Raw genomic sequence first — 21,933 nt, 5'->3', positions numbered from 1 at the left:
TTGTTTTTTTTTTATATGGTTCATAACGTTAGTGGGCTTACTACAAATAAGGCCCATTAAAGCTGCTCTACGACTACGAGGAACGTAAACAGTCCCACATCGGTCAAGTGGCGAGAAGAAGCGCTGTTTATATCGCGGTAGAGTCACGAAGATGATTGTCCCTTCGGGGACATCCGATAAAATTGGAACGATACAGAGAAGATTAGCATGGCCCCTGCGCAAGGATGACACGCACAAATCGAGAAATGGTCCAAATTTTTTTTTTTCTTTTTTTTCCTAAATCGTTTGCATCTTCATCGGTTCTTCTGGGTTTCGATTGCTTCACTTTCTGAATCAGACCTGACGTTTTGGATGCAAATCTGCGCGAAAAAGAGTCACTACACGTTTCTGAAACCGTGGAAGTTCTAGGGTTTTTGTTAATTAATTTTACTGGAAATGGACTTTGATTACTTAAGACACTCTGACTTGTGTCGTTGTTGCAGCTCTGATGGTCGGAGAAATTCTCGATCTCTGTTTGTTTCGAGGCGGCGGCACCAATGCCTTTTGTCAAATCAGATTATTGGTATGAGATTACGGTTAGGTTATCAGCATTATATTTCGGTTAACATGCTCTCAAGAAAAAAACATGCCTCTTTGAATCTAATGCAATGCTTCAAACATGATTGAGACAGTAAAATGACTGAACTTGTTAAGTCTGAGTTTGAAGAGCAGAACATAACCAATTAATATCCTGATCTATCTGAACATCCGTCAGTGTCTTGGCAGTTGATAACATCTGTTTTTGGTAGCTACTAGCATCAAAAAAATTCTCACTAAACACTTATTGACCAAGTGACTAGCTTTGTACAGCTAAAAACATTTCACACTATATAGGGGGGTCAATGTTAGCATTTTCTTTGTTTCTTACACATTAATATTAATACTAATAATATATTATACATGGTTTTGCAATTGTTGTGGACCTGTGGTACATGAAGAATTGAGTTAGTTGTTTTGTGCAACAAACTTACTCCTTTTACATGTTTGGGACTCATGTGTTCTTTGACCCTTATCATCCGAGTGAAAAGGCTTACCAAATTATTACTAATATATTGATGGATAAATACCTTAACAATTGAATTATTTTAGTCAAATGGTATTTAATCTTTTGAGTGTACTTTGATTATTATTTTTTCTACAGTTTAACAATAAGGATGCATTTCAACAAAGTGTTTCTTATTTGATTTACGATCACAGAGTAAAGAGCAGAAGATGATCAGCATCCTGATCTATCTTCCAAAAGAAAATATAATTAATGATCCTCATGACATAAACCAGAAAAGGATACAATGAGAAAGGAATTAGATTGATCAAGCTTTAGCCTTATGCAAGTTAATAACAATTCAAACATAGAACATAGCATAAAACTTGCCGAGCATGAAACTTCTTGGAGTTGCAAGTAAAAGAGTGCTTCTGGCCTTCCAGCTTTCTGCAACTAGTTATCTTAATTTCTGGCAACAATCTTGTACTTCCCACTTTCCTGTTGCTGACAAACAAAAACTTATCATCAAAAACTAATCCCTACACATAAAAACACACAACTAAATAGATAAGTATATGATGCAGATCTTACCCTTTCCCACAGTTTAGTATGCTCATCACAGAAACCAACAACAATACCACCACTCTTTTTGCCTTCACGGCACTCAACACAAAGATCTTCCTTCAACCCGCAAGTAAAGTGGAAAGCCAACTCACACTTCATCTCCGAACACTCTATAACACACCCACCTCTAATCTTGCACAAGTAACACCCATCTTCCCATCTCTTGCTCGGTATCTCGCTGCAACAAACCCCTTCCCTTCCTTCAGGATCCTCTAAGTATACTTCCGGCACAAACAACGAGCATGTGATGTGAGCCAATCGACCATCCTTTGTCGGTTTCATCGCCCCCACCTGTTGATGTACACAAACAGCAAGAGAACATCTTTTCTCTCTTCTTCAACGACCTTGACGCAATACCAATCACCTTCTGGTATAGGTTTAACCAAAGGGTTGCCATAACAGGAAGCATGGACCATTAAGTCGCAACCGTCGCAGAACACGATTGGGTTTGATGGATCACCGTCTGTGCTTTGACATACATCACACATAATCCCATTTTTTTTTCATCTAAAGGATCAATATTCTCTTTATCACCATCATCATCTTCTTCTACTCCTAGACTCGATTCGACCATTAAAGTTCGAAAGCAGTCATTGTCCTAATCAAGACGAGACTGTTTCCTCTTCTTCGCCGTTAACTGCAAAGACTTCACCTCCTCGGATTGGCTCGGTAGCTTCTGCTGCTGATGGGAAAGTTCGAGATCTCGCTGCATCAGTCTTAATCGTTTGAGAGGAGGCAAATGCTGAAACTGAGGATCCATTGCTTTCTTACTTCAGATCTGTGTGGTTGTTCTGTCTGAAGAATTAGGGCTTATGTCAACAGTTATCGTAGATCTCCGAGATATTAAATGGGCGATCGAATGTTCTCGGAAACGGCGTTTGGTGAAACGGTGAGTGGGAAAGAACACCCGCCACGTTTTTGAAAGTCTCATCAACAGAAATTAAAATTTATAATTTTTTCCCGCCATATTTAGTGGGCCTAGATTCGGCCCATCTCTGATATTAATGGGGTTTTTAGAGCATTATTAACACTATAACCTTATGGGTTTCTTAAAATTTATTTTTCCTGATTACAAAAAGAAAATTAAAAGCGCACCAATCGCAGGCCGCCACGTGTCGGTGGTGCCTGCAAACAGTGCAAAAAACCCACCACAATAGAACATTATCCCTTCTGTCACCGATTTTATAATTTTGGTGGGACTTACACACTAATTTTGATAAAAAAACTCCATTAACAAACCCCGATGATCATGGCCTTAGGTGAACAACAATTTTATTAGTGTGGGTTGTTCAAAATTGTATGGCAACCAAAAGCCAGAGCAATGTTACAAAAGGAGAGCAATGTTACAAAAGGATGGCTTGCTTTGCTTTAAGTTTTATGAGTTGTTATTTATCGGAGAAATGGATGACTTTGACATTTTTCATTCATGGCCTTGTCCTTGTGGTGGATGTTGCTGCTGCTGCAGATCATAGCCACCAGTCCAGGCAGCTGGTGGTCCATAAGGAGGAGGATAATAGCCTTCAACACCTGCATCTATGTGCCTGAACCAGCATTGTCATCATCTATAGGGTATGTGCACCTAGAATTAGGCCTGAGACGGATCGGGTATCCGGGCAATTTTAAGGTATCCGGATCCGGATCCTTATCCGGCGGATCCATAATTTTACTATCCTTATCCGGATCCGGGGTTCTCGGATATCCGGGTGTCGGATATCCTTCTAAAAATTATAATATCCGGCGGATATCCGGATCCGGATTTGGATCCTTAAAATAAATAAAATAATAATATTAATACATATAAAATATTAAAAATAATTTTAAAATAAAAAATATATAATGCTTTTAATTATTTCTATGTATAATATTACAAAAAATTACATCTACTATTATAAAAATGAAAATATATTAAATAAAGTTAGTTTTCATATATAAATATTACTATTTTTGAAATAGTTATTAATAAAACTTACGGATCCAGATATCCGGATTAAAAAATCAAGATATCCGGATCCGGATCCGGCTTTGATGGATCCAATACTTTACTATCCGGATCCGGATTCGGCCCCTCCGGATATCCGGATTTTCGGATCGGATCCGGATCGAATCTCGGATCGAATCCGGATCTCGGATAAAAGTCCCAAGCCTACCTAGAACTACAAGAACAGGAGATATGTGAAGATAATTGTCATTCAGTTTGCTCCATGATGCATCATGAAAGTCAAAGGTGAGATTAGATATCGAACAAGAACATGAACAAACAAACCTTGCGCGGCTCGTGATGTCATAAAAACTTTGTGTCCCCACAAGCTACTGAGATATATAGTTATATAATAGCATATTACATAAGCTATACCAAAAGCAAAACAAATTAACAAACCTTTTGTTTTATTAAGGTGTCCGGCGGGACGATACCCAAGAGAGTACTCCCTTGGATATCTACTCACCAGTGACAGGCAAACCCGGTTGTTCTACTTGGGAGTTAAAGAACCATAGCTTTGACCAATAGGACAACTTTTATCCAATGGAAACCTCTATGGTTATTAACAAACCATTTTAAGTACTAACAAAGTTAATATTTCATACTAGATGTGCTATGTATTGTGCATGGATTAAATGTTATTATAAAAATAATTTAAATTTTTAATTATTTAAATGGGCATTTTACGAAATTATAAATTTTATACCATTTAAATGTCAAGTATTTACAATATATTTTCTGAATTCACTAAGATTATGCAATTAATTCATACTCAGAAAATAATTATTTATTTTTAAATGAAAAGATATGAGTATAACTTTGGTGTTGAAGCATCAACAAAAATAATTGTTAGTAAGAATCCCCTATATATTATTTGAGAAACATTACAACTTCTTTTTGTAGTCATGTGTCATCATTAGGATGATTCTTAGAATCATTAGAAAAAAATATGTTGGTCCATCTAATTATATAATAAACTTTTTATTAAACTAACCATAAATTCATTATTAATGTTCTTTATAATTTCCTTAAACAAAAATTACGGAATTGTCTAATGCGGCTAAAGTATATATGACAATTAATGATTTTGAATAATAAAGATTTGATAAAAATTAGTGTATCTTCTATCATATTTTTCTAATTTTAAACTATTAAACTAAATTAAACAACCACAATAACCATATAATAAAAATTTAGATTTTTATGTATATGTTATATTTTGAATTTTTAAAAATGATTATAAATTACTAAAACTGTTAAAAGTCTCACATTCAAATTTTGTGATCCATAGTTTAAATTTTTTTGTTATGACAAAATACAAATGATTACAAAATTATATAATCAAAAAGTCAAATTTAATTAATTATTAAGATTGATATATATATATATATTGTTTTAAACCATATCAAATACATAAATATTATAGTTTCGAGATTTAATTTGAACAATTTTTTTTATAAAAGCTTTGAATGAACATTGACAACTTAATTTAAAAAAAATTATAAATTACTAAAAGTATTAATCCCACAATGAAAATTTTGTATCAGTAATTTAAAGTTTTTAATATAAAAGATACAAATGATAACAAAAATCATATGAGTAGAAATCATCATTTAATAGACATTAATATTAAAAATATAATATGTATGTTAATACTCCCTCTGTTCCTTAATATTACATATTCTAGGAAAAAAATTTGTTTTAAAAAGATCTATTTTTTACATTTTCAAGACATGTTTTATTAACTAATTGCAAATTTCAAAAAACTTAATTGCATTTACTGAATTGTTATTGGATTAAAATTATGAAACAAAGATAAACACAAAAAAATATGCAAATTTAATGTGTTTTATTAAAATGTGTGAAAAATCTAGAATATGTAACATTAAAAAACAGAGGGAGTATCATTTAAAATTTAATTACATATCCTATCAAATAGAAAAAAAAATTGTTTGGATTAATAAAATTGATTTAATTATATGTTTGCACCAATTTAATTATATATGTTGGTTAATGACTTTTAATTATTCAATATATTTATTATTTCATCTAAAACATATAATATATATAATTATTTATATATATAATGTTCATCCCGCGCAAGGCGCGGATCTTAACCTAGTTTATATTGTTTTCCATTAACGACTAATTTCTAATTAGCCCTTTTTAAAAAAAAAAACGATTAATTTCTAATTGCGAAAAGGCTACAATGGCTACAGTTTATAGTCAAACATAATGAACCATGGAAGCCAAAGGTGAGATTAGATATTGAATTGAGGGGAAAAGAAAACTATATAGGGTATAAATATTAAATATCATAGTAATGAACATTAAATATATCGGTGGAATTCACATGAAGCTCACCATTTTTACCTATATACGTTCCTCACCCTTTACTCTCCAATAGCTCTAATAGACCCCCAAGAAGACCCCAAAGAAACAATGGAAGCCTTGTGGAAGTTGGAGGATAAACTGAAGCTAACAACGAAAGACGCGGTAGTGATCTTGGTCGGAACAACGGCTGCAGTAACGCTCCTCTGCATAGCCGCAGCGTTTCTCAACCGCAATTCTCGAGGAAAGCAAGTAGCAGACGCGGAGTGGGCGTTTGTTGAGTCAAGAACAATGGATCAAAAGAGGAACTGTAAGTGGAGCAAAGTGAAGAGAAGGTTGATGGGCTCGTTTTGTTGGAGCTCTGCAGTTAAGTGGATGGAGATGGAAACACGACCGCCGCCGCAGCGGACATTGCTTGCGGTTAAAGAAAGAAGTCTTAATGCGGTTGATCAGGTTTGGCAGCGACCGATTCTGATGGGTGAGAAATGTGAACTTCCACGGTTTAGTGGTTTAATATTGTATGATGAACGTGGCGATCCGATTCAGCATTCTCCATCTCAAGAAGAAGTGAGTGTTTGTTTACACTTATTCTACATTAGACAACAACAAAAATGTTTTTGGTTAGAGATTGATATAATTGTTCTTGTTACTGTTTTGCAGGTTAAACAGACTCCTCTGGTAAGAACAACTTTGAGAGATTTGCTTTGATAGTTGTTTTATCGAAGTTTCATGTGTAACAAGTTTTAAAACCGCCATGAAGGGTAACACAGAAACAAAACATGTTTATGTAAACCAATGTCTTATGTGATAGAGACAAATCTTCTTCCTTTCTTGTGTGTTTATTTGTTTAGATAGGCCAAATGGAAAGAAAAAAAGCAATATCTTATGAACCAATTGCTACAATTTGATGCAAATGTTCTATAACAAAGAAAAAAAATCTTATTGACAAACAAATAGAATAATCTTCTAAAACAAACAATATATGAACAAATGTTCTTCAAAATCAACCCACCAGAGAGCTTCATCACACACAAAACAAAACCCACATCAGTGAATCTTTCATGTGGTCTCACATCATTTTCAGCAATTGAGCCATCAAAACTAGCTTCTTTGCCAAAACTCACACATAAGAAACAATCAAGGGCTCTTTTGTTTCCTCCTCTATAGAGTTTCTGTGGTAGTAGCAATACAAAGATAGCTGCACAATACCAAGAACCGTTCCTATTCCATTTGGTGTCTGAGGTTTCAAATAAAAGTTTTGTTAATACTTTTAAGAGAAATAACACAAACAACACAAACTACAATCACACTCACTGAAGAGTACAACTTACATAAACAAAGGCGTCACTGTTGAATATTCCGAACATGAAGAAGGAAGCGCTCATCAAGAAAGTCGATAGAGAGAGATAAAACGGCATGAACTCAACACTCTTTGTCTGAATCACTAAGTTCTGAAAAAGACAAGACAAGTCATGCAACATGAAACTATTTGCTTGACGTTTCTTGGAAACTTACAATAACAAACAAAGGAGAGGCAAACATCGAGACAAGAGAACCGCAGCTCATGAACCCGACAAGGTACCATCGTGTGACCTTCTCAGGTATCTGCAAACTTCCAACTACGATCAACGCAACCACAGCAAACACCACAAGAAGCAAAACAAGCATCCTCATCTGCCATGATTCAAGAACTTGATTAGAGATATAACCAACATTTTAAAACCAATTTTTCGTGTGAAGAATCGATCAAGAAACCTTGGTTTTCTTGTCTGTATGCAAGATGAAGAGGATAATGTAACAAAGCTGGAAAGTGGCTCCAACGCCATTAACAGTCACAAGCATGAAGTTTCTTTGGGATACGTAAGGTGAGCCATACCAAAGGCAGATCAAGCAGTTTAAGAGAGCGTAAATATACGGTAAACCAGAGAATTGCTCGGTAGATTTGTTCCTCATGATTCTCCTAAATGTTGGCCTGAAGATAAAAACAGACACACACCCACATACAAATGAGAAAGAAACCAGTGAAGTCTATAGATAAAGAAGAAAACTATGTTTATTACAAGCAAGGAGTACAAGATTTGTTGAGATCCCACGAAAATTTAACGGGACCAACATTAATATATATATAGGTAAGGCTAATCTACTTATCGCCAATTAGCTTTAAGTTGGATGTATGTGATAATTCCAAATTTAATATAATATCAGAGTTTCATTTGTTGATTCAAATAGGGTAGTCCAAAAAAAAGTTTATTATCTGTCCTAAAATGGGATCCGGTTCGGGGTCCCAATCGAATTTCGGTTTTGTCCAATTGAGTCTCGGTTTTTCTGATTTATTAAAATCAGTCTCATTCGGGTTATATGAAAGTTCGGTTCGGAACCGGTTCGGGTTCTATCGGATTCGGGTCGTGGTTAGTAAATCTTCAAAGAACTGGTACAACCCGATGTATTTTCGAGTTCGGGTCCCGATCGATTCTTCGATTTAAAATACCTGATTTGTACCTACTTTGTAACCAAACATAAGTAAAATATCAGCTCTTTGGTATTAAAGTACTTTATTTTGTACCTATTTTGTAACTCAAACATAAGTAAAACCGATTCAAAAAAAAAAAAACATCAAACGTGATCATTCAAAATCAAACAAAATTTAAATATAGTTAATGATAGATTTAAAACTAAAAAAATGAAAGCATAAAACGAAAACCAAGTTCTCATGAAATGAAAAACATTTTTCAATGAAAACAAAACCAAAATCTAAAAACTCCAAGATTTAACCGCCCTTCAACCATCAACCTTAATGTAATAGATAATTATTTTAGATGTTCAGTAATATCTTAGTGTATTTTGGATACATATTAGGAATTGAGTTTTGGTAAAAGTTCCTTTTTTTAGGAGTATGAATGTTTCGAGTTCTATCGGATATCCAGTTAGGTTCGAGTTCGATTCGGATAATACTCATAACCCGAAATACCTTAAAACAAGATTCATTCAGTATTTATGTTAGGTTCGGATCGGTTCGGGTTCACTTTTATCGGATCGGAATTTTCGGGTTCGGTTTATTTGCCCAGCCCTATGACTGATAATAGTCATCACATTTTGAGAGGGCATGCTGAAATCTCACACTGAAAGTTTGAAGGAACACTAATATATAAAAAACTAGAGCCAATCAATTTCTCGCCAACTGGTTTAAGTTGGAATCCAATGACAAGTCCAAATATAATAAAATTAGTAAATGATGATGAAGAAGAAGAACTCACATCGGTGAAACAAATAGCCCAAATGCAAATATGTTACCTGAAACAGAACAAACAATGCAACTTTAGTAGACATCAAGCTAGAGTTCTTGTTTTTAGTGCCAAAGAAGAAAAGAGCAGACCAAAAATGGCCAGACATATCTCTTGATTTGGTGATACTCATGGCAATAAAGCCAGATCCAATATATGTATATCCATTAAACTAAAAAGGAATCAAAACGTACCAAAGAAAAACCACAGTGAACAGAATCAAAAGCAGATTAAAGTTTTTACCTGCGATTCCAGCAACATCTTTCCACTTGGAGAAAGAACCATCTACAGTAAAGAACTCCATAAGAAGCTTCTCTGTCTCATACATAAGAAGAAAGAGAGTCTCTTTGATTTACTTCAAAATAACAAAGCTTCAGCTTTTCGTTTTTGCTCTGTTCTGTTCTTATGGAGGGAGAAGTTTTGCAAAGAAGAGAGAACTATAATACAGAGACTAATTAAGGTGATTTGTAATAGAAGATGACTTTCTTTATAGAGCAAGGAGCAAAAGATTGAATGCGTACGACCGACTATATATAAGGTCCACATTTGGCTGTGTCTACTTTTTCTACCAACAAAGTTACGTATTTGTTACAAATTACAAAATGTTAAGCATGCGTATAATCTATCCAAATTTCTATAAAATAAAATTTTAAATAAAAAAGAATTTTAATAAATTGATATTTGACTAGTAAGACTTTTTTTTTTTTGACTAAAGACATTCATATTTAATTGCAAAAGAAAGAAAAAGTTTTACAAGCATAGAGCTCTAGTCACACCTACATTAGATTGCTCATTCCATTAAGAAAACCCTTAATTTAAACCCATAGTTAAGATCAGAATACTAATTTGGCAGGCCCAGCCCAAGAGGGGGAACTGAGCAGTCGTGATCAAGAGGATGCCTTCGTCATTACCCACATCTGCATGAGAGAGGAGGAGAGCGATGGGGATGAGTTTCTGAAACTAAGGATCTTATCTTTGATTTGCCGATTGATAGTGGCAATGACGGTGTCTGAAGTCTGGAAGTGTCGGTTGTGAAGTCTTTGATTCCGTTCTCGCCACAAAGAGTAGATCACTCCTTGCCAGGAAAGATGAACCAAACCCTTGAGAAGTTTATTTCCTTGTAGAGAGATCAGCTGGTTGATCGTATCCGACCACAATTGTGATGGCACAATAGAACACCGACGAGCAATCTCAGACCAGACCCGCCATGAGAAGGAACACCTGAAGTATAAGTGATCTCGACTTTCATCCTCCAAGTTGCAAAGCAAACATTTTTAGTCCACCGGCAGTCCCCAACTTCGAAGGCGGTCCCTAGTAGGACATCTATCCAAAACGAAAAGCCATGTGAGGAAGTTATGCTTTGGAATCCCACCTTTTGTCCAAACAATCTTCGCCCAAGGTACCATCTGTTTCTCACCCTTCAGTTTACAATATATCAGTGAGGTTTTGTACCTCCCTGTAGGTACACCAGTGACTACCCACTCATAACTGTCCTCTTCTTCCACCAGTGATATCGTAGTCAATGCTATATGCGCCTGCAACATTGCTTCTGATCGAGGCTGGGGGATATTCCAATCTCCAGCTCTATTTAAATCAGACAGAGTTGCAATCAGGGGGATACCCTGCCTTGAGGACGCATTCGCTGCAAAGTAGTCTTTAAGTGATCCAAGCGATGTCCAGTTATCAATCCGGAAGCGACAATTCACTCCATTCCCAACTCTCAGCCTTATCCAGGTATATACTTCTCCTCTCAGCTTAATTAATTTGTTGGCCAACCAAGAATTTGAAGGGCTCGTGTTTACCGTCCAGTAGTTAGATAGGTTGCCATTTAGGATCTCTGTCTTGAACCAAGCTACCCATACTGATCCTCCTTGGAAGAACAACATCCAAATTAGCTTAAGACAGCAAGCTTTGTTCCATGTTCCCAAGTCTTTGATTCCTAGTCCCCCGCCTTCTCGCGATTTCGTTACCGTCTCCCAAGATACTCTAGCAGTGTGATTTCCCTCTATAGAGCCTTTCCACAAAAACATCCCACAGAGAGAGTTTATCTTTGCAATGCACGCCTTAGGGAGTAAAAAGTTAGAGCACCAAAAGTTTGTTATCCCCGCAATGACAGTTTTGATTAGCAATAACCTTCCCACAAATGATAATGTCTTAACTGTCCACGAGTTGAATTTGGCCTTGACTTGTTGTATCAGAACCTCACAGTTGGAGAGAGTGAGCTTCTTTGTACATAAGGGAACACCAAGGTATCGAACAGGAAGGAGACCATTTGGCATGCCCGTCGAAGCTTTGATAGAGTCAACTTCTTGCTGTATCAGGCCGGACGCAAAGAAACAGCTTTTCTGCACAGTCACCGCTAGACCAGAGCGAAGCTCAAACTCTTTTAGAACCTGAAGAACATTCTGAACAGAGTCAATGGAGCCATCTATGAAGATCAGGAGGTCGTCTGCAAAGCATAAGTGTGTGAGCCTCGAGGATGAGCATTTATGGTGATACTTAATCCGTAGGTCATCAGCCGCATTGTTCAACATGATAGACAGGATATTCATTGCAATAACAAAAAGGTATGGAGAGAGAGGATCCCCTTGCCGGAGACCTCAATTGCCTTTGAAGTATCCATGAACCATGCCATTATAGCCAACAGTAAAGTTAGTGGAGCAGACACACGCTTTGAGCCATTCTATTAGCTGAGAGGGAATCTGAAGTCCTTGTAGACAGTTGAAAAGAAATTCCCAGGAGATGGTGTCGAAGGCTTTCACTATGTCCACCTTGATAGTGATTCTTTTGGGGCCCTGTCTGCGATGGTAACCATTTACCAATTCCCCTGCCAGTGTTGTGTTCTCCACTATAAGTCTGCCCTTGACAAAAGCTGTTTGATTAGGGACAATCAAAGTTGGGAGAATTGGCTTCAGTCGGCGCACCAAGAGCCTTGCGACCAGTTTGTAGAGGGTGTTGAGGCAACTGATAGGTCTATATTCTGAAATAAGAGAAGCACCAGGGAACTTTTGAGCGAGAGAGAGGATAGTTGAGTTGGTAGAAGAGGGCATAAAAGAGTGGTGGAAGAAGTGGGTTGTTGCTGCTATAACTTCCTGTCCAAGAAAGCTCCAGGAAGATTTGTAGAAAGCTGAGGTGAGACCATCAGGACCAGGCGCCTTGTTGGGGTTCAGTTTGAAGAGTAGCGAAGTTATTTCCTCCGCAGATGGAATCGCAATCATGGAGGTGATTTGAGCGTCACTGGGAGTGAAAGATGTTAACAACCCAAACCAAGCCGGAGATGAGTAAACTGGAGGAACAACTACCATATCAGGTCCCAGCATATTACGGAAGTGAGTGATAGCGTGCAGACTCATCATGCGAGGGTTCGTGATGATGATCCCCGAGGCCAGAGCGGAGGATCTAATGGAGTTATAGCTACACCGAGTTTGGAAAATCCTGAAGAAGTAGGTAGTGTTCTGTTCTCCTTCAAGCAGCCAGTTGATCCTTGACTTTTGTCGAAAATAGCTCTCTTCTATGCCACGAAGGAAGACCCAGCTCTCATGGAGGCGCCTTTCTTCTAGGAAATTAACAGTGGAGGGATCAGTTAGAGCTTGTACCTGCGCAGATTGTAACAAACTGTTAGCTTCTAAAACCCTCACCTGAATATTTGAAAAATTCTCTCGGTTTAGTTGTTTTAACACTCCCTTAACACTCTTTTGCTTCCAGCTCAGTTTTGTGAGGTTCAGGGCCAGATCTCCGGCTTGACTCCATGTCTCAAGTACCAATTGGTGATAAGAGGGGTGACAGATGAGGTAGTTATAGAATCGGAATGGCTTAGTTCCAGCAAGAGGCAGGTGGTGAGCTAGGTCAAGGATGCAAGGGCTATGGTCTGAGAAAAGGGTAGGGTGGAAAGTGGCTGAGCAGTTAGGAAATATGGAGATGACATTGGGGTTGACGAGCAGGCGGTCGAGCTTCTTGGCTATAGGGCTCTCAGGACAGTGATTACTCCATGTGAAGAGAGGACCTTGAAATCTCAGGTCGAATACCTCTAGCTGCTGCAAGCAGTCCTTGAGCTCTTGCATCTGCGGAGTAGTAATGCCTACTTCCATGAGGGAGTGTTCCGAGGGATGCATGATCTCATTAAAATCGCCTCCCACAATCCAAGGTTGTAGGTGGAGATCAAATGTCTGAAAGACTTGCAAGAGCTCAACCCACAAATCAATCCTCTCCATTCTGAAGTTTGAGGCGTAGACTGCAGTGTAGAAAAAGGGAACAGTACCAGGAAGAGTAACTTGACAGGTCATTGATTATCTTGACTGGTGCATGACCGTGACGCTAACATCATCCTTCCAGACAATTATTATTCTACCATCTTCATCAGAGTCATGATTAGATGCATATCTCCATCCCCGACACAAAGTAGACATAAGGTTAGTAACATTCTGATCTTTTATATGGGTTTCTAGTAGTACACCAAAAGAGGGTTTATGGAATCGAATCCAATCACAAAAAGGGGTGTGCTTGCCCGAGTCATTTATACCCCGGACATTCCAAAAAAATAGTTTTGTACACATTAAGAAGAAGGGTTAGACTCACCCATAGGATGGGATGAGTCTAAAGTGGCCAGAAGAGAGAAATGGTTAGAGGGGGGAGGGTAAATGGGGGGTTTGGAGGAACTGGAGAGGAGGCTTAAGGAGTTTGGGGGGGAGATAGAGGGGTCAGAACGGGAGCGTTTTAGGGAAGGTTGATAGGAGGGGCTGGGTATATTGAAGGTAGGGTGACTGGCAGATGAGAACGAAATGGGTGAAGAAGTGTTTAGAATTGATAAACTTTTTGGTTTTAATTTTTTAGGAGTGGAGAAAGAGGAAGGGGAGCGGCTATCAGAGGGGGCTTCCATGGGGATTGCAGGAGGTACAACAGATTTAGGATCAAGTGGAAGCGGATAGGGAGTAGTTGTAGCAGAGGGAAGAGCGCTTAGAGGGTTAATGGGAGTGGGATTTTTTGGTGGTACTTTAGGTGAAGGTTTGGCAGTAGATTTTGATGGGGAGGAATGGTGATGGTTAGGTACTGGTGGTTCTTTGGTAGCAGGAGGAGTTTTGGTTCGCGGAGCCGGAGGGGGAGGAGCCTTCTGAGGGGGAAGAATAAGGAGGCAGTTCTTTGCGATATGCCCTAGTTCTTTACAATGGGAGCAAGTCGGAGGAAGCCGAGGATAAGCAACAAGAACTTCAACAACCTCTCCAGACTGTCTAGTGAATTCAACAACATCAGGTAAAGGTTTGGTGAGATCAACTTCCACTTTGGCATGCGCAAGAGTAAGGCTAACAAGGTTCTTTGTGAAATCATCCGTTTCTTTAGGTTCACCTACAAGGCCCGCTACCAGACTGAGACCATCCTGGTGACGGAGATCAAGAGGAATACCAGTAAGGTGTGCCCAAATTTTGATTGATGAGAAGGATGGTGCCGTAGACCTAGTAGTAGATGTCCACTGCTGAGTGTGGAACAAGGAGTCACCAACATACTAGTATCCTTTTTCCAAGATTTTTTGCTTCAAGTAATCACTAGTAATGCGAACGAGAACGCTTCGGGAAGAAGAATTGTTATGAATCTCCAATCTCTTTCCCTTGCCCCATAAGTGGTTAAAAACACTTTGTATCTGACTAAAGGGGGGGGATCTGCCATTGAAGACACAGACAATGAAATCCTTGTGTAAATCAGCTCCCTTTTGGAAGACAGTATCCGGAATCATGACAGTCGGTCTTCCCGACGCTGAAATGGTGGCTGGTGCTATTCTTTTTAGGGTTTTATCTTCAAATCTGCGAATTTTTTCCACAAGAGTAGGGTTGGGAGGAAGGGGCAGAGGTTTAACAAAGGTTTGAGGGCGATCAAAGGCAAGAGGAGGGGGGGCAGTGGTTTTTTCAGAAGGCAAAGGAGCAGCATCAGAACAGACACTAGTAACAGTTGGAGTTGAGGAGGATGTTTTATTTGTTTGGATAGGGGAGGTAGGCTTTGGCGGCAAGACAGTAAAGGTTTCAGATGAGGTATTAGTCAGATCTGTAGAGCTAGCTACAGTAGTTGTTGTTTGGGGCTGAAGAGCTATTGTGTTATCAACAGTTGCTTCAGATCTGGTTTGTGGATCTACAATAGATGCATTTTCCAAGATCATTTCAGTATCGACATTGCAGGGAGCAATATCAGTGGTAGAGAAACCAGCAGATATCTGTTGGACAGTTGGGGTGGAAAGTAGAGGAGCAACAGTTGAGAAAGCTATTGCTCTGGAACGGCGGGAAGGGATGGTTGGGGAGAGAGGAGGATACTGAGCTAAGGGAAGATGGGAGAGAGGATCAGGTGGGTCTGGGGGGATGAGGTTTCTCTTATCACCGGTGGTACAAGACGACGGAAGCGAGGCGGAGGAGCGGCTAACTGTAGCCCACGGGTTTGACATTGGAAACTGAGCCAGAGAGCTTTTGACTTTTTTATTTTTTGTTAGCTTAATAAAACATTATTACGCACTAGTAAGACTTCATCGATTATTATTCTTTAAAATTAAAATTTCCGTATTGGAAATAGAATGTAGTCAAAGAGTGAATAGGCTAAGGGTTTCAAATCCAAAAGGATCAAAACTAGCTACAGAATTATGTGCGTTTATGAGATTATAAACTGTATAAGTCTGGTTTCAATCATTTAAAATAAAATTTACTATGTCATGTGTAATTTTTTTCTTTGGATATTCCAGTTTCATGAATATTCCGAAATAATATTGCAAAATGTGAAAACGACGTCCAAGGGAGACGCTTAATTAAATGTCTTCTCGATTGAGCTCGAGCTCTCGACATATTCCACTTGATTTATCTAGGATAACTCCTGACCAATCATTTTTTTCTTGTGGATTGAGTTTTGGAACTTTTTGTGTGGTTTACATTCGACATTCCCCTGGACAAGAAATTATAAAATAACAAATACTAACATTTGCTCGCTGTGTGTTCTACTATATCCAACAAGAGCACCCTTTTTTTTTTGGAGCACCTTACTTTAAAAAAGAATAAGAAATGAATGCTGACCGGTGTTTTGAAATCTGATCCGGATCTGCAGTTAAACCGATAAGTCCGGTAACCTAGAAAAAATCCAGTTTGAGTTTTGTAAAAATCTCAATATTTAAAAATCCGCAAAAATTCGCAAAAACCCGCAAAAACCCAGTAAAACCCAGAACCTGATACTGGTTGAACCAATAAATAACTTTTACTTCTTTTTTTAGTTTTTAATTATGTTTTTAGATTATGTTTTATATTCTAAGTTTCCAACTAAGAAGTTAGGTGCTGACAAAATAAAGTTAGGTTTTCCTTTTTCATTTTTATATTTGTGATTTTTAGATTTTGATAAAGATTTCACTATGCCACCTGAAGAAAATGAAGTGAACGATGGTAAAGAGAACCAAAATTAGTTGAAGTGATTTGGTGTTAGTTTATTTATGTTATTTGACAATTTATTACAATGATCTTTTATCTTTGTTTTATTTTATTTGAAGTTTAATTTATTATTAATATTAGAAATTAAAATATTTATAAATTTTATGTATTGATTTTTTTTAGATGTCATAACACTTACCTTGTTACAGAAAATTTTAAATAGTCCACACTATTTTTGATATTTTGTATGTCAAATGAAAATAAAAATATAAAAACTAAAGTTAAGTATTTTCTAAATGTTTTAAACAAAAAATATATACATATCCAAACTATTATTTTATCTTTTAAAGACATTTAGAAAAAAATAAACTTTATTTTCTATATTTTTATTTACATAAATAATATATTATGGGTAATTCTCCTAAATATATCATTTTCAAGTTTTGATCACGAAAATAGACCATATGGAGGAAAATGACCAAAATGTTTCATTTAATAGGTAAAATGACCTTAATACTCTAGATATATAGAAAAATAAAAAAAAAAAATTATAGTTTTAGATTATATGTTTTCAATTTCGAACTTTTTTATAAATTTTTTTTATAAAATTTTTTTTCGATTTTTTTTTATTTTTTTTTCAAATTTTCTTTTTGTACGTAATTCGAAAATACTTTTTGAAACTATTTAAAAAATTTTATTTTCAGATTTTTAATATTTATTTTCTATTTTATAAAATTTTAAATCTCAATCCCAAATCTCCATCCCTCAACTCTAAACCGGTTTGGATTAGTTAACCCTATGGGTATAAATGTATATTTACCTTTTTAATGAAACATTTTGGTCATTTTGATCCTTAGGGTCTATATTTGTGTAATAAACTTTTTTAGTGCTATCCTAGGGTATTTCCCATATATTATTATATAATAAAATTAATTCATTTATGAATCCGCGGTTCACCCGCGGTCGATCCAGTGATCCATCGACCCGGTAAGTCGTCCGGTTCAGTATCCGGATCGGGTTTAAAAACATTGATGCTAACATATGTTGTAAAACCTTTGGTGTTTTTTAATTGATTAACTTTATACAAAAATAAGAAATGCATGCTAACATAGTGCTAACATATGTTGTCCAAAAAAAAACTTTATACAAAAAAATAAAATATTTTTTCTTATGAAATGAAAAAAATTAATTCTAACCAAATTAATACTTCATCTGTTTCAAATTATAAATATTTTTGATTAAAAGCACAAGTATTAAAATATATTTTTATTTAGTATTTAATCAAACAGAAAATGTGTCCAGTCAAATAAATATTTCTAAAATTGCTTTTAATTTTTGTTTAAATATTGTTTTATCACTTTACTTTTTTAGTGGACTTTGGAAACAAATTAAATTGTGAAACAAAAAAAAAAACTTTCAAAACCACATATATATTGAAATAGAGGGAGTATATATATAGGTCACGTAAGACACGAACAACAAGTATTTGAACGCGTTTTATGATTTACCATTTAATACATAATCTGATGTAACACAGGTAAAGCTATTCATACGTATTGTTGTTTAGGGGGGCTTATTCAAACAAGAATTTGTTTGGAATTTAGTGATTTTAAAAGTTGATGGACTTTTAAAAGTTAAATCAACTTTACAAATAGTTTACATAGATTTCCATTGATTGTGATTGATCTTCATAGATTTGCATACATTTTGTTTGTTTTTTTATAAATCCTATTAAGGAAATATGTAAAAGGTTTTTTAGAAAACTTTTTAATTTTTTAAAAGCTCTCTGTAAGTAGAGACGATAGTAAGAGATGATATACGGGTCAGAGATGATGTACAACAAGTCCCTGAGAAATCTTTGTGACCAAATCAAGTCACAAGATCGATCGAGATCAACTCTTGAGGATAATCTATTGTAGCCATCTTGGACCTCATGTTGCTACGTACAATTGGAATCGATGTTCCTTAGTAACACTAGTAGCGATGAGTTGAGCCACCTCAGTCCTTCCTTCACCCACATGATCCAAGGAGATGATGAATGTTTCGGAAATGATAAATGAGTGTTGGGTAGTTTTCTGTCCATGGCAACGATAGGAGCTGCGCCTCGAAGAATGAGTTGGTAGAAAGAATGATCGTCAGCCATGAAAGACAGCTTTCCACCACTATTGCTTACGCTATTCTGCCAAGATGATGACACTCAAGCATTGATGCTTCTTGTTATGGTGTAAGAACATCATCGCTGCTTTTTTTCTTTGTATATGATTTTCTTCTTGTTACAGTTTTGAAATAAATGGGCAAATGTTGAAATTATTACTTGTTTGTGTAACGCTACGGAATCAAAAGTGTGTTTTCTATTATATGGATTTTAAAACTCTTATGGGTATACATTAGATTTTCAAAGTTGAGTCTCATGAGTAATACTCCCTCTGTTTCTGAATAAGTGTCACTTTGACATTTTTCACACAAACTAAGAAAATAGTGGAAATATATGTAAGTTGTTATTAATTACTCCCTCCGTTTCATATTAAGTGTCGTTTTAGAGAATTTTTTTCGTTACAAAATAAGTGTCGTTTTCGATTTTCAATGCAAAATTTCTTAATTTTATGCAAAATTTATTTTTCTATTGGTTGAAATATGGTTAGGTGTATAGGTAATAGTGTTTTTTATAGAAAATGTACAAAATTAATTGTTTCCTTAATCCGTGTGCCGAAACCTAAAACGACACTTATAATGAAACAGAAGGAGTACATCTTTCTGACCGATAGTATTTGAGATAAATAAAATTATTTATAAAACCAATGCAGTTTGCAATTAATTTCAGTTGAAAATAAGTATAATTTACTTTAAAATTGTAAAGTGAAATTTTTTGTGTAACAAAAAAAGAAAACTAAAATGATACTTATTATGAAACAGAGGGAATATACGTTGATAATAAGACAGCAATATGGACCATCGACATAAAAGTGTAACTAAGACAAAATCAATTGCGTGTAAAATTTTTGACCTAACAGAAAACCATGTTATAAAAAAAACATGGTTTAAACGCGCAATCAAAGATTTATCTCTCTAAAAATATATACATATTTGAATTTAATTTACTATACTTAATCGGTGTTCATCTAACTATATTGTGAATTTTCAGATGTTGCATACGTACTTAATCCGAATATAATTGTAATCAGTGACGTTGAACAATGTGTTCATGACGATATGCATGGTATAGATTCTAATAAAAGATCACAGTAGCGTCTTATAGGAAGCATTTAGGCCTGGGACGGATCGGTTATCCGGACAATTTTAAGATATCCGGATCCGGATCCTTATCCGGCGGATCCATAATTTTAATATCCTTATCCGGATCCGGGGTTCGCGGATATCCGGGTGTCGGATATCCTTCTAAAAATTATAATATCCGGCGGATATCCGGATCCGGATTTGGATCCTTAAAATAAATAAAAAATAATATTAATATATATAAAATATTAACAATAATTTAAAAATAAAAATATATATAATGTTTTTTATTATTTCTATGTATAATATTACAAAATTTACATAAAATTTATATATACTATTATAAAAATGAAAATATATTAAATAAAATTAGTTTTTATATATAGATATTACTATTTTTGAAATAGTTATTAATAAAATTTACGGATCCGGATATCCGGACTAAAAAATCAAGATATCCGGATCCGGATTCGGCTTTGACGGATCCAACATTTTACTATCCGGATCCGGATTCGGCCTCTCCGGATATCCGGATTTTCGGATCGGATCCGGATCGGATCACGGATTGAATCTGGATCTCGGATAAAAGTTCCTGGCCTAGGAAGCAATGCATCCGAGTATTGTGAAGGATTCCATGAAACTCATTTATTGTGTCTCCTGATTTGAGAAGGTTGATGAGCACTTGTGAATCACAGAGGAATTGAACATAGCGGAAACTTCTCTCCTCGGAAATGTACTAAGAAAAAGTTAGAAATTTGTATCAAACGATAAGAAGAAGAAAACTTTTAAAAGTATGTTTAGAAAATGGCCACTTGTGAAGAAATTCGTTTTGCATGTATAATTTTTTGAACGTTGCAAACTTGAGGTTTTTTCTTGTAGTCCTTATCCAATAAATTTATACTTTTTGTTTTGTATTATTAACTAATCCATATCTTGACCAACCAAAGAAATAAAAAGCTTAATCAATGTAGTAAATCAATAATAAGTTGACTAAGCCATCTCGCTGATGACCTAAATTACAAACCAAGTCACGCGATCTTTATACAAAGCGTTGGACAACTAAACTTTTTCTTTTTAAGTAGCTTAACGTTACGCAAATTAATGTCAAATATCACGAGTACTTCCCATTAGTCTTTTATTTGACTTTCGTCATCAATTTGATTTGTAAACGTTAAAATACTTATCTTCTCACGATTAACTCCAGTCGTAATAAGGGATACAAAACACATAAAATATATACATGTGGACGAAAATTAATGGATACGAAAAAATGAACAAGCTCAACTCCAATACGTAACGTGCCATTAATTTGCGCCGCAAACAATGATCCTCAACTAAAGTATTATTTCCTTGAAAGGAACAAAATGTCAACTTTATTACAGTTTATATATAATGCATATCTTCCAAAACGTCAAAATGATCATGTGTAGTCTCCTTTTCTAACATCAAATTGGTCATGCACTCTAGTTATATTATTTTGAAATTTTGTATCGCCTCCCTAACACAAATACATTATACATTATATATTACGCAGACTAGCAGGTCAAAAGATCCAGAGTAAAAAGCTTGACCTGGGAAGGTGTAGCGGCTTAAGCGGATGCCGGAGACTCTCGTCATAGTGCATCCGTAAGGTCTTCTCAACCTTCTTTTGCAAGAGAGTCAAATGCTAATGCTTCTCATCAAATGGAATCTCCTAAATGAGAAGAAGCAACTTCTGGTGTTGTTACGGTTGGATAAGATCTCCATTCCGATATATCCTTTGGTTCCAAGCGTTTTGGGCTATGATTAGAATTCTTAAGTTAGGTTTGACTGAATGGTTAGAAGTAGTTTTTTGCTCGCCTTTTTTCTTTGGTAAAATGTTAAATAAGCTTTGTACTCTTGGTTGGGGGTTTAATTAGGTTGTTTAAGAGGTAGTTTATCCCAATTCGTAGGATGAATTCGTTCTCACAGTAAAAATACAATGTTGTTTATAATTATGTAGTATATGATCTTTTAATGTTTTAGGTGCTACTAGAGTTCGATATTGTAGGTGGAGTTAAAAATTTCATAAGGTTGAAATCTTGTATCTACGGATTGGTAAAT

The 21,933-nt window shown here is 35.9% G+C and overlaps 5 protein-coding genes and 1 long non-coding RNA gene across 7 annotated transcripts; 2 read left to right on the top strand and 4 right to left on the bottom strand.

The window, feature by feature from the left end:
• The first annotated feature begins 129 nt into the window (after positions 1 to 129).
• Positions 130 to 938, top strand: LOC106301619. The gene is made up of 2 exons (XR_001262262.1): positions 130 to 248; positions 483 to 938. It is a non-coding gene; the product is annotated as an uncharacterized LOC106301619 (long non-coding RNA).
• A 299-nt stretch (positions 939 to 1,237) lies between these two features.
• Positions 1,238 to 2,405, bottom strand: LOC106339388 (protein Jade-1-like). The gene is given in 5 exon segments (XM_013778188.1): positions 1,238 to 1,525; positions 1,613 to 1,933; positions 1,935 to 1,989; positions 1,991 to 2,143; positions 2,260 to 2,405. Coding segments are annotated over 5 exon segments (717 nt in total). The 3' UTR covers positions 1,238 to 1,483.
• Positions 2,406 to 6,050: 3,645 nt separating this feature from the next.
• Positions 6,051 to 6,711, top strand: LOC106292329. The gene is made up of 2 exons (XM_013727929.1): positions 6,051 to 6,521; positions 6,615 to 6,711. The coding sequence occupies exons 1-2, from the start codon at positions 6,066 to 6,068 to the stop codon at positions 6,660 to 6,662; spliced, it is 504 nt and encodes a 167-aa protein (XP_013583383.1). The 5' UTR covers positions 6,051 to 6,065; the 3' UTR covers positions 6,663 to 6,711.
• A 12-nt stretch (positions 6,712 to 6,723) lies between these two features.
• Positions 6,724 to 9,718, bottom strand: LOC106292316 (bidirectional sugar transporter SWEET2-like). 2 transcript variants are annotated; one of them, XM_013727918.1, is made up of 6 exons: positions 9,479 to 9,718; positions 9,209 to 9,245; positions 7,710 to 7,926; positions 7,470 to 7,628; positions 7,286 to 7,405; positions 6,724 to 7,191 (listed from the first exon to the last, which is right to left on the bottom strand). In XM_013727918.1, exons 1-6 carry the CDS (start codon positions 9,561 to 9,563, stop codon positions 7,075 to 7,077), a joined length of 735 nt encoding a protein of 244 aa, XP_013583372.1. In that variant the 5' UTR covers positions 9,564 to 9,718; the 3' UTR covers positions 6,724 to 7,074. The 2 variants fall into 2 exon arrangements, with proteins under 2 accessions (XP_013583372.1, XP_013583377.1); XM_013727923.1 differs by lacking the exon at positions 9,209 to 9,245.
• A 791-nt stretch (positions 9,719 to 10,509) lies between these two features.
• On the bottom strand, positions 10,510 to 11,787 carry LOC106339379. Its single transcript, XM_013778177.1, has one exon. The coding sequence runs from the start codon at positions 11,785 to 11,787 to the stop codon at positions 10,510 to 10,512; it is 1,278 nt and encodes a 425-aa protein (XP_013633631.1).
• A 2,000-nt stretch (positions 11,788 to 13,787) lies between these two features.
• LOC106339360 (mucin-17-like) lies at positions 13,788 to 15,656 on the bottom strand. The gene is made up of 2 exons (XM_013778154.1): positions 14,907 to 15,656; positions 13,788 to 14,699 (listed from the first exon to the last, which is right to left on the bottom strand). Exons 1-2 carry the CDS (start codon positions 15,654 to 15,656, stop codon positions 13,788 to 13,790), a joined length of 1,662 nt encoding a protein of 553 aa, XP_013633608.1.
• Between the last annotated feature and the right edge of the window lie 6,277 nt (positions 15,657 to 21,933).

Source organism: Brassica oleracea, chromosome C1 (assembly GCF_000695525.1).
Source record: "Brassica oleracea var. oleracea cultivar TO1000 chromosome C1, BOL, whole genome shotgun sequence".
Taxonomy (NCBI): domain Eukaryota; kingdom Viridiplantae; phylum Streptophyta; class Magnoliopsida; order Brassicales; family Brassicaceae; genus Brassica; species Brassica oleracea.
Note: the sequence above shows the minus strand (reverse complement) of the source record. Positions and strands in the feature narration are given on the sequence as shown.

What these genes read in the sequence shown, in the direction of transcription:
- LOC106292329 (XM_013727929.1), top strand. Translation starts at nt 6,066, where the DNA reads ATGGAAGCCTTGTGGAAGTTGGAGGATAAACTGAAGCTAACAACGAAA. An exon ending in ATTCTCCATCTCAAGAAGAA is followed by an intron (nt 6,522 to 6,614) that starts GTGAGTGTTTGT and finishes ACTGTTTTGCAG; the next exon opens with GTTAAACAGACTCCTCTGGT.
- LOC106292316 (XM_013727918.1), bottom strand. Translation starts at nt 9,563, where the DNA reads ATGTATGAGACAGAGAAGCTTCTTATGGAGTTCTTTACTGTAGATGGT. An exon ending in GGGCTATTTGTTTCACCGAT is followed by an intron (nt 7,927 to 9,208) that starts GTGAGTTCTTCT and finishes TTTTATCTTCAG; the next exon opens with GCCAACATTTAGGAGAATCA. An exon ending in CCTCTCCTTTGTTTGTTATT is followed by an intron (nt 7,406 to 7,469) that starts GTAAGTTTCCAA and finishes TGTCTTTTTCAG; the next exon opens with AACTTAGTGATTCAGACAAA.
- LOC106339379 (XM_013778177.1), bottom strand. Translation starts at nt 11,787, where the DNA reads ATGAATATCCTGTCTATCATGTTGAACAATGCGGCTGATGACCTACGG.
- LOC106339360 (XM_013778154.1), bottom strand. Translation starts at nt 15,656, where the DNA reads ATGTCAAACCCGTGGGCTACAGTTAGCCGCTCCTCCGCCTCGCTTCCG. An exon ending in ATTTACACAAGGATTTCATT is followed by an intron (nt 14,700 to 14,906) that starts GTCTGTGTCTTC and finishes CACACTCAGCAG; the next exon opens with TGGACATCTACTACTAGGTC.